We start from the raw sequence: 11,311 nt of genomic DNA on the forward strand, positions 1-11,311 counted from the left end.
TAGACTATAGAGTGGACCGAACATTTGGTGAATTGTTCATCTTCTTTTCAAAATGTTTCAAGATGAATTGCATTGATCTAAGTTGCTGCTAAACTTCTTCACACATGATCTTGAGACACCATCACCTCTTAAACTTGCAGATACATCACGTAGCATAGGTTTTGGCCTGATCCATCTCTACAAGTCAGCTTATTAACGTATCAGCACGGTTCTTAGAACTAGCTGTTTTATGTCAACACCTTTTCACACGAGCCCCACTCGGTTCTTCTCAAAACTACCTCACTCTCGCTCAAGCAATACCTCTCAAGATCATCAAATTAATCGGGCACAAGGTGTACATCAGAGTTATTTACTTGATTGTTTATCTAATGAGAATTGTTATTGGTGTTATTATAAGTCCGGGGTTGCGAGTATTGAGTTTTATTACTTTTGCAACCTGCTTACCCACGATGTCCACACTCATATACTGAGATAATCATTAAAGGGCCTCTCTTATAAGCTTCACCAGTAATTAGTCAATAGTAAATCAAAAAAATTCAACAAGCGAAATTTCCTAAGATTTATTTTAACGGTTTTGTCAAGATAACCTTTGAGCTATACTTGGGGTCCTGCATGTATTATCATCGATATCACGACGCCAACTACAACACCCTAACTTTACTCACATCATCAAACAAAATGTCGGACTTGGATGATGATTTGTTGGCGCTTGCTGGAGCTGATTCTGGTAGCGAGGAAAACGACAATGTCGCCAAGAGGGCGGGTCTTGATGATGGCCCCAGAAAGAGATTGAAGACAGGATCTTCTGATGAAGAGGAAGAGGAGGAAGAAGGTGAAAATGAAGACGAGGATGAAGAACCCGACTTTGAGGATGATGCTGGTGATGATGATGCCGACGTGGACGATTCAAGGGTTCTTGATGAGGACGAAGAAGAATTGACCAACCCATATCCTCTAGAAGGAAAATACAAGGATGAGGAAGATCGGGAGCATTTGCTCGACATGGACGAAATTGAAAGAGAACAGACTCTCTTTGAAAGATCTCAGGAAATGGACAGATACAATGAGAAGATTTATCTCAGGCAGAGATTGAAGCAGGCTCAAGGTACGGAAAAGAAAACCAGAACCAGTAGTCGACAGGCAACTCTGGGCGCTAGGTCCTCCAAGTTGGACAAGTTGAGCGAGTTGAGAAAGCAAAGAGAACGCAAGTCCCGTAAAGCTGCTGACGATTATGAATCTGAAGAAGAAGAAGAGGAAGAGGAGGAGGAAGAGATTGAAGATGATGAGGATGCTTATGGGGAGGATGAAGTCGTATGGGGAAGCGGGAAATCCAAGTACCGCCCTCGCAGCTTCGAAAAGGCTTCCGCGGCTCATATCAACAAGATCAAGATCGGCCGCAGCTTCCTTTCCAAATATCTTTACTACCGTAACTTCGGAGAGGCTGTTTCGAAGGCGTTTGGTAAAATTAACGTCGGAGTCGACAAGAGAACTCGTCGTCCAATGTACAGAGTGGTTCAAATTGAAGAGGTTGTTACGTATCCACAGAAACAATACCTGGTTGGTGAGACCAGAACGGATATGTACTTGCTCGTCAGTCAAAACAGGCAGCAAACCAAAGAATTTCCATTCACAGTCTTCAGTGATGGTGATATTTCCCCCGAGGAGTTTGACAGATATCTCCAAGAATTGGGCAAAACAAACGAGGATCCTCCATATGTTGATGACGTGAACGAGAAGGCTGAGGATCTTCATCGTTTGATGAACAGTGGTCTCACAAACCAAGACATTGATGAGATGATTTCAAGAAAGCAAAAGATGAAGAACGGAATGAGAGCATACGATGCTGTTTACGAAAAGTCCAAGGCCATGGATGAGTTGAGGGTGGCCAGACAAGAAGGCAATGTCGACAAGGTTAAAGAATTGTCAAGTCGTATCAGAGAGATGGAACTGATCTTACTCAAGGATAACGAGAGAGCCAGTAAGAGCTCTTTGACTAGTATGTCGAAGGTTAATGAGAGAAACAGAAAGTTGAACCAGACGAACGTCAGAAAAGCCGAGCTCAAATCTATGAAGAAGGGTTCTGAATCTATCGAGGGCGATGCTTTCTCGCGTCTCAAGACAAACGCCAGGGTGTTCTATAAGGAGCTTGCTCAGGAGGAAAACCAGAAGGCCATACAAGATGCCAGGGCCAACTACGACACTATGATTGCTGAGAAGAACGAGATTGAAGCCAAGATTGCCACTTCCACGTACAGAGAAATGGGCGTTTTCGACAAGTTGATTGCCCAGGTGGACGTGAATATTGTGCCCACGCTTTAATTGTTCCTGCTAGCTCCGGGAGTGTCTTACTGTACAATATGGGCCGTGCCCAACCGCGGATATAGATCCAAAGCATGACGTGATAATGCAGGGTAGAACAAATGGCTCCAAACCACAAATCTTGGGGTGATGCATCAAACCAGTAGTTTAGCTCAAAACCGCTAGTCTAGAGTTCAAACCAAACAGGGGTTCCAAGAAAAGCTCGAGGCATGTTTACAAACTTCTATCCAATCCGTCCATTACACCGATATATATACATGAATAAATAGCCGAGGGCCAGGGCCCTTAATTCGGGAGATAGCAAGGTCACGATGGTATTACCTCTGTATGACTCAGGTTGCTTCTCCTATTCAATACAATTCCTTGATCATCTGAAGCCGAAGCTCCTCTCTTTCGAGCTCTTTTTCGTAGTCCTCGTTGAAGAAACCTTGTTCCTTTTCTTCCGAGTCACCGTCACAGTAAACCAGACGGGCGTAGTCGTAGTAAACATCGTTGGCGACAATGTCGGAGTAGAAACTCTGAATCAGCTCGTCAGAGGATATGCTGGCCACATCGCCTTCATGGGGATGTAGGTTGAATGCCTTTTCCAAAAGATAGCTTTCACTGGGAACCCTGCTCATGTTGATGGGCAGTGAAGGCTCCTCCTTTGGTTCAGGCGAGTTTTGAAGGCTGGTGGCCGCAGTGGTGTAAGTCTCCTCTTCGTTCTTGGAGATTGGGCACTCCTCTGATTTGGAGCGCCTTAGGGAAAGAGCCGAGGTGATGCGCTGAAGAAGGTTCTCTTTGCTCTTCTTCTTCTGGTGGACCTCACAGGGTAGGTCAAAGGAGACCTGGCCGTCATCCGAATTGACGTAGTAGGTCATTTGAAGGCCCTGGTCGAACTTCTGTTGCCACATGGGGAGAAAGAAAAAGTTGGTGATGCCGGTAAAGTGACGTGAGCCCCGAGTGATATATGGGTGCAAATGCCAAGGCTGGAGGACCCTGAGAGTGGTATGTTCCTCGGTAAAGGTCCAGATCCCGTAGTGATGGGCCGAGACAGGGATGAATTAACAGAAATAAGTCGATCTGACTTTTTTGTGATGGTTCGATTTCGCAGCCAGAGACGCAGCAGCGATGTGAAAGCCCTAAAAATATGTCAAGTGCCAGGCAGGTCTAAGGGCAAGGCAAGTGGGCGAAGGCTAGGGTGGTGGGCAAGGCCGAAATGTTTTCTAAGAGAAGAGGGCCTTTTTAAGGTTTTTCGAAATTAGTGAAGCGTTTTTACGAGATGGCCCCGGCTGCTGCACTATATACTAAGCTGGGTCGGGATTAGAACCGGCCGTAACCAGCCGACGCGGGAGAGAAATGGAGAAAACAAGACGCGCGGGGCTCGCAACCCCCCGGCTTCCGTCGGAGAAAGTCGAAACAATGGTGTTCGCCGCGGCGCTTATGTAAGCGGCACGCATTAGTGCCGCCGCAGAGGCCAAAAACCGTCGCTGGGTGAGTAAGCGTGATGGACACCCGTACACCAGCTTACCTCAGCAGTTCCTACCCTCCGTCAAAACGGCCGAGTTTTGAGCTTTTTTAGGCGGTATTTGGATGTAGCTGCAGCGGGAGATGTGAGGATTACGAATATGTGTTTAGAATCTTTGTACGATGCCTGCGGGCGGAGATACAGTGCTCCCGGCTTCCGAATTCGCAGCCAGCCTTTCCCGTGACCGCAGCCGAAATAGTGGCGAAAACAACCCCCGTAAGCTGCTTCATAACGGTTTGTAAGCCTGTTCTTGATGACTGATCGTGTTTCCATCGGATACGGCTGAAGTCGGGTTTTCCCCATGGGTCACGGCTGGCCACCCGGCTTCCCTGTGACCTACAATTACGAGTCCGGGGTACGCTGACCTTCTGCAAATTCAGCTGAATCATGTTTTACGATTTAACTCCTCGTGAATATTTGCATTTGACGTCAGTGAGTCAAAATTGCTCATTGGTGGAGACTCTGTGTCATCTGCGCTCTTTCTGGAATCGGCGTGTCTTAGCTTCCGAGACATCCGCTCAGCAGCAGAGGGGCCCTTGTTCCGAGAGTCCCGGCTGCCACATTGTCTTATGATTTGTCTCTTTTGTGTTTACGTTTTTTCCGACCACCATACGTATTTATGGTAAAACCACCGCCTACTAGCTATGGGAGTGTCACATATTTGGCACTCATTTACGGTCTTGACAGCGCGGTGCGTCACGGTCCCTAACAACCTATATCACCTAAAGCAGTTCCCCGTTTTTCCATTTATTCTAAATTTATTTTGGGTCTCTCAAAACGAAAAGACGCCTATTCCTTTTTCAGCTAAATCTCTACCAATTTGTCTCTTCTCCTCCCACCCCGCCATTTAGGTAGTCTAAAGCCCCGTCTAAACTCCCCATTTGGAATGTTGGGCCATACTATTATACTAGTGTTGTAGAGTACATTAGACGAGAACTTGGCAGTCGGCCAAAAAAAATGCAGGGTTTTGTGAGCCGAAGGGGGCTGGACTTGCATTGTATGTCCATTGTGGAGCGACTCTGTGAAGAATGTCAACAACACAATGAGAATTTTCCAAAAAAAGAATAAACATGAAATTGGACCATAGGGGTATTTTTGGATCGTGACGCGACGGAGGCTTTTGATATTGGGTATGGTTTGGTTTGGCGGGCAATTGGAACCTTCCATGCCTCTTATCACATCTCGATGCATCAAAACCGAAAGAAGTCCGGCTAATAAAACACCCTTTCTCTGTGAACCCTTCATCATGGCTTTGAGCTTCTACACATATGTTAATTATCCTCCCCGACGCAAATCCTGGTACAATGGTGTCTAAATATGTTAAATTGTCCTATGGATGGGTATCTAATGGTTCATTTCAGGCAATTGGTATAAGGAAATACACCTTTTCCAGAATTCTTCGTTGGCTTTCTTATCAAAGACTTCTTCAAAGTCAGGTTCTTCTCCGTCGCTGTCGTCACTTTCCATGAAACTGTACGTTTCGTCGGCGTCTTCGTCATAGTACGGGTCATCATGGAATTCGTTTTGCACCTTCAACTTAGTCATCTGGTTGGCCATCAAGTTATCCTTGATATCTTCCACGAAATCATCAGTGTCGTCTTCGAAAGATGATTCATCGTCCTCGTAAATGATGGATGAGTTGGGTTCCTCAATGAACGAAGTGTCACATTCATCGTCGGAAAAGGTGAGGTCATTGATGGTAGACATGCCGGTGATATATAATGTTTAATAGCAGTTTTCCTGGCATTCCGTCCTCCTTTTATATTCTGGAATATGATCCAGCAGGGGTCTACTTCTAGAGAGAATCCCCCAACCTGATTGGCTCAAGCCAGCTACTTTTCCACAAAATTGACCATATGTGCAGCCCTACCGCCTAGATTCATAGAGGTATTCTATTTCAATTTCCAAAATAGGGTTCAAAATACTGTCATAGCCTTGCTTGCGTCGGATTTGCAGCCACCCGCCTCCAGATCTGATTGGACGAGCCCGCTACGAATGACATTATTGGTTGAAAAGTTCAGAAGTTTGCGCATTATTCTTGCGAATAATGTGCCGTGGCCCCTATTGAGCGGGCAATCTGAAATCTAATTGGTCCGTATTGTGGCTAAATGATAAAGTAGCTGTGTATAGAATACAATGATGACACGTAAGCTGAATGAAAATTGATTGGAATCCATTCAAGGTATATGTTTAGAGTTTGGGTAATTCACGGTTGACTACAAACATTTCAATACGAAAGCTTGTCCCTCATTGATAGAAAGTTCTATTGCTCCAAGATTTTGACATCGATTTGCTTTCCAGAGCGTCAAAATTACTCGACAAAAAAGGCTGTGCTGCTTTAATCTGATTGGCTCCCGAAAAAAAAACTTCATGCAATTTTGCGTTGTGGACCGCCCACTGTCCTGCTTTATCATGGACATGTAAACACTGCTGCGGCTTCGCTTATCTTTCGCAGCCACTTCCAGAAACACGCCAATTTCATCCACATAGAATAACATGATTGGTCGAGGAGTTGCGAATGACCTGCTGTGTGCCTGAAGTTTTGCATCGCAAGTGAGATTTGTTCCTATTGGCCAGGTGTTGCTTGGAGCCGTGTAAATCGAGTGTTTTTCAGGGTCTCAGACGTTCGCTCATTGATCGGATTGGGGTTGAGAAGGGTTTTATGGGCTCAAGTCAAGCTGCTAAAAGCAAAGGCACCCAATTCATGGACAAAAAAAAAGTCCACAATTGGTTATAGACCTATGGCAGAGCATTTATTGCACTTTTCTCCAGTTTGTGGTATCGATGCACGTTGGTGTTCTGTCTAAGGTGGAAGTGACCATACTAAGAGGTCACCGATAACTACATGGATTTCGCTTTTTCGCTTTTTCGCTTTTTCATCTTTGCTTCACTCCACAAGAATAAGTAACCACCCGAATGGATATTCAACAAGAGAAGCTGTCTACATAGATTGGAGTCTAGTTCATCGAACTTACTGAGGTACGCTAATCCTCCGCCACAGTCGCCTCCTTAGGAACACTCCTACCTGATCCTGCCACATGGCGCCATTGAACCTTGATTCAAAAACAGCCCCCTCAATTCTTTAGCTGTCCTCCCAGCAAGGCTAAGAATTTAGGTGGCGGTGGCGGTGGCGGTGGCGGTCGTATACTGAGGCCGTGGTAATGTGTCCGAAAATCTCCGACTCCGAGTTCGTTTTGCACGACAAAATTCTATTCAATGCATGATTTCAAGCTCTCGAAGCTTCAATTAATTAAATCAGCTTTTTCTCGGAAGATGACCAGGATTTGAGGCACTGTGGTGATCCTCGGTGCTTGGCACAACCGCGGTCTGGTAGTTTGCCCAGATCAGCCAGGCCCCACTAACACCCGATGGCCCAACGGTCCATTGTTCGCCGAAGCGAGGCGAAAACCTTGGAAAGTCGAAAATAACAACGTTTATGATTTGAAAAGTCCCCACAATTCGTTGAGATTCCGGATAATTCCGAAAATGTTAGATGTCGAAATGACCCCCGCTGGTGGGTAGCAAATGGCGATCTCAGGGCAAGAGACGGTAGCAGACCATCACACCAGCGGCGCCACCCCCTCCTTACAAATTTATTCAATTTCCCATATTGATCAAAAAACAAAGGGTCTCCTTTTTCCATCCAAGCCACCAACTCATATAATATCGTGGCCGGTAGTGTGTGGTGTGGTTTCAGGAACCCAATTTCTGGGGTCCTGCCGTGCGCATATAAAAAGCCAGCGACGCCCTCCACACCCACTTTTTTTCCCACCATCATGCCATCTGCTGAATTCGAAGAGAAAGTGTGTAATTCATTGTGATCCACAAAAGGAATCAACTAACCGCAGGCCCAAGCTGTTAACAACTTGAAGAACCGTCCTGACGACAACACCTTGTTGAAGTTGTACGGTCTCTACAAGCAGGCCACCGTGGGTGACAACACCACCGCTAAGCCTGGTGTGTTTGACTTGAAGGGCAAGTACAAGTGGCAAGCTTGGGAGGACCTCAAGGGTACCTCCCAGGAGGACGCCGAGAAGCAGTACATCGAGCTTGCTTCTCTGTTGATCGAGAAGGATGCCTAGACAAGATGTCTAGAAAGGATGTCTCAATCAATGAATGAATAAGTTATACAAGTTTCTGTAGACTAGGCGGACACAGAAGGGACGTTAGAGGTTGATAGGTACTACATGGGCGATGCCTTGTGCAAGTGATGCCAGATTGCGTACTCATTGGTATAATTTTGAAATGGGGAGCTTCTTGTCATCTGCTCAATTGACTTTCCTTGTCATTTGCAGTACTATGTCTTGTTACATTGGTCCTGTCCCAATGCTGTGATGAGATCGGCTGTGATGAGATCTGATGTGAAATTGCTCCCATCACCCGACTGAAGGTTCTGCCCAAACATTTCAAACCGTTCTCTGATTATCTTCTCCGGGACACTCTCAATGGTATTTTGTCTCTCTTAATCGGTCTTCGCCTTTCCTATGAGCCTGGTAGTTCTCACTCCACAGTCCACCATCATGAACAACGGGATCAAAAAGTACGGCGTGTAAAGAGCCAATAAGTTGGTCAACTCTCCGTTGGTCAATCCGTGAGCAGGACCGTCCCTCCATGCATATGCCAAACACAAGAACGTGGTGAAAAATGCGTTGAACCCATACACGGTCATCAACACGTACACCTTCTGGCACTGACGCAGCAAGGCCCGTGCTGCAATGAAGAAGATGGGCAATTGAACAAAGAGCTCAAAAGCTCCGGAGATCTTCAACCACAATGGCAATTCCCGTAGAAGGAAGTCCTTGTTGGTGTTGATGTGGAAGGCTAGGAGAGCCTTTTGCCAGGCAGGCTGCCACTCCGAAGGAATCACGATCGTCAGGTCCATGACAAGGGTCACGGGAATATGGATGACGAAGTACCAGTAATAGAATGTATCTCTCTTGTTCATGGGAAGAATTGTAGTAGGCGCGAGAACTGAGACAGGACTCCAGACCGCTCGTTTAGGCTTTGGCAGGAAGAGATCTCATGCAATGATCTATGTTTGATTTATATTTTTTGAATTTAATTCATTTGATGATTTGACATTATTCGAAAAATAGTCATCGCTAGGACCTACTTCGGACCTCCCATTATCAAACGAGTGCTTATGGGACTAATTGCAACCGCTAGTTCGACCAGGGGACCGATATCCTTACCCAGATAATGAACCCTCAAAATTTCTATTCAGTTTGTCGATTTGCTGTTCTTTATTGCATTATTTCTACGCTCTGCGGGTACCATCCACCTACATCTTCTACAATTCATTAATACTTTATAGTTTATTGTCGTTACTGGTCGTAGCTGGGTGCTAAAAGCTCATATACATGTCTGTAGCACGAGAGTGTGCAAGTGTCTTGGGCATAAGCCAAAGACCCTTCTAAATGGCCACAAGGGCAGTAAGGAGTGTGGAACCGTTTCTGGTAAAGTGCTGCAGTTGTTTTGAATTCTTGTGTAGTTTGGGAGCCACTTCTGGGTGGCACAACTATGCTCTTTGAGTGGTAAAGCGAAAAATCAGCGTACTCCTTAAAACGAGCCATATGGGCGTACCAGACTAGGCGGATATCAAGAGTGGGCACCGGGACCTGTCCCGCAGGACTCCGGCTGAATAATTTCCAAAACTTTGAATATCTCTTCACGGCTGCCGCCAACATAATATGCATGTTTGGGTGGAAGATCCAGTTTTCAGCATCCACCATATTCTGCACTGGAGAAAGTACCAAGTGGTCGATCCAGTCACCCAGGATCTGCAAGCAGTCTTCCTCGATGGTCAAATGAAGCAATGGCAGAGCAGATTCAAAAGGCGATTTCAGTGATATCGGCAGCAGACATGAAGAAAGCGGTGATGGTGGTGTTGATGTATCTGGAGTTCCTGGAGACGAGAAGTTGGGCCATTCAGGCGTGTTGATCGAAAGCTTATGATCAGCATCACTCTGACGGCGAGCTAGGGAATGGTGGGTCACCACGCCCTCTTGTGATCTCACCAGAAATGAAGAACACACAAAGTGGGACAAGGATACCTGTGCAAGGAGGTTCTTTGACACAGGACAATAAATAGGGAAGACCTCTTCAGGATTGAAGCTTCCATAGTCGTACGACAAGGAGTATCCTTTGCCGTAGTTGGCCATCAAGCCGTGGAAGTTGTGGACACCAAGCTTGTCTGGAAAGTAGCAAAAGCTGGAGTCGATGCAATCGGCAATCTGGTTCATTGGAAACGAAATGTCCAAAAACTCAGACAATCCTGATCTGGCAAACATGGCAAAGCAAGCCTCGGGTGCCACTAAGAGTGAGTGCCACACCCAGGCTATATCCAAAGGTGGAAGAACATGAAGCTTTGGGTTATTCAGGGCTGTCAAGGCTGCTGCAAAAAGAGCAAAACGGCGTAAAGCCCAGGCCACAAACAGTGGCCACACGGTGGGGGAATCACCACAGAGATGCTGTTTTACCACGGCCACGGCTCTCCAGAGCTTCAAAAGCGCCAATGTCTCGTGCACAGTGGGAGTATCAGAAATGGGTGCAAAAAGCGATGGCACGTTTGGCTGCGAAAAAGAGACATTTCGAGGTGCTTCAGACAACGGCAAGCGAGCAGAGTTGGTGAAAAGGCTGTTGAAATTCGGGGTGGGGTTGTTCATAAACAGAGGCTGGGAGGTGGGCGGAGGCCTATAAAAAATGAAGATTCTACGATTTGCGAGGGACTTGGCGGAATATAAATAATAGTGGTTGTTGCATAATGATATCAGATTCGGCCCGGTAGTCGCCGTGTAGGTTTGCAGCCGTTCCTGTTCAACGGTCATGGGTAGGTCTCAGCCTGCATTTCGTGAATCACTAGGCAGGTATCCCGACGAATTTTTCACTTTTTTCGTGCACCTTCCAAAGCTTGTGCTACCAATGGTGCAGGCGATGGGATCCAATTGATCAGCTGGATTATAAGGATCTCATGAGTTGTCAATCGTGGGTTTCGTGGGAAAAATTCGTAGGTGGATGCTGAAATATCCTGCACAATGTGCAAACCGTAGTCACGGGTCGGCAGACGTGCCGATATGAACCGAAGGGCGTAGCGAGCAAAATACGAAACGGCTGCGCACATCAACCGTGCCAAGTCACGAGGTCCTGTCGTTAAAATGCTTAGACACATTTATACGGCAGACAGATAAGAGATCCCCACAATTTCGAACAAACTGTGGATTGCTTGAAATTGCTTAATTTCCCCGGTCTTTTCCAGATCTGGAAGCCAAGGCTCCAGATGGATCAATTCGTGCCCACGAACCACTTGTAGTAGGCTAGAGACTGATACAGAGGTAGATAAGAAGCTTGGACGATAAATGGAATGCTCTTTTAAAATGTGGCACAAACCGCTAGGCGTAGTGCTTTCCACTGCCACTTCGACTTTCGGGTCAGGCAGGACTCGTACTCCACGAGGCTTATGGTGATTTGATAAGCCCTCGGGCATTC

The 11,311-nt window shown here is 46.3% G+C and overlaps 5 protein-coding genes across 5 annotated transcripts; 1 reads left to right on the plus strand and 4 right to left on the minus strand.

The window, feature by feature from the left end:
- Positions 1 to 678: 678 nt before the first annotated feature.
- Positions 679 to 2,319, plus strand: RTF1 (Rtf1p; the record flags this gene model as incomplete). Its single annotated transcript, XM_024855750.1, has 1 exon — positions 679 to 2,319. The coding sequence occupies one exon, from the start codon at positions 679 to 681 to the stop codon at positions 2,317 to 2,319; it is 1,641 nt and encodes a 546-aa protein (XP_024715349.1).
- A 350-nt stretch (positions 2,320 to 2,669) lies between these two features.
- On the minus strand, positions 2,670 to 3,212 carry C7M61_000299 (uncharacterized protein; the record flags this gene model as incomplete). The annotated part of the gene is made up of 1 exon (XM_024855751.1): positions 2,670 to 3,212. The coding sequence occupies one exon, from the start codon at positions 3,210 to 3,212 to the stop codon at positions 2,670 to 2,672; it is 543 nt and encodes a 180-aa protein (XP_024715350.1).
- Positions 3,213 to 5,170: 1,958 nt separating this feature from the next.
- On the minus strand, positions 5,171 to 5,533 carry C7M61_000300 (uncharacterized protein; the record flags this gene model as incomplete). Its single annotated transcript, XM_024855752.1, has 1 exon — positions 5,171 to 5,533. The coding sequence occupies one exon, from the start codon at positions 5,531 to 5,533 to the stop codon at positions 5,171 to 5,173; it is 363 nt and encodes a 120-aa protein (XP_024715351.1).
- Positions 5,534 to 8,288: 2,755 nt separating this feature from the next.
- On the minus strand, positions 8,289 to 8,771 carry C7M61_000301 (uncharacterized protein; the record flags this gene model as incomplete). Its single annotated transcript, XM_024855753.1, has 1 exon — positions 8,289 to 8,771. The coding sequence occupies one exon, from the start codon at positions 8,769 to 8,771 to the stop codon at positions 8,289 to 8,291; it is 483 nt and encodes a 160-aa protein (XP_024715352.1).
- A 379-nt stretch (positions 8,772 to 9,150) lies between these two features.
- C7M61_000302 (uncharacterized protein) lies at positions 9,151 to 10,491 on the minus strand (the record flags this gene model as incomplete). The annotated part of the gene is made up of 1 exon (XM_024855754.1): positions 9,151 to 10,491. One exon carries the CDS (start codon positions 10,489 to 10,491, stop codon positions 9,151 to 9,153), a length of 1,341 nt encoding a protein of 446 aa, XP_024715353.1.
- Positions 10,492 to 11,311: the final 820 nt, after the last annotated feature.

The sequence above is a fragment of the Candidozyma pseudohaemuli genome (genome assembly GCF_003013735.1).
Source record: "Candidozyma pseudohaemuli strain B12108 chromosome Unknown scaffold00001, whole genome shotgun sequence".
Taxonomy (NCBI): Eukaryota; Fungi; Ascomycota; class Pichiomycetes; order Serinales; family Metschnikowiaceae; genus Candidozyma; species Candidozyma pseudohaemuli.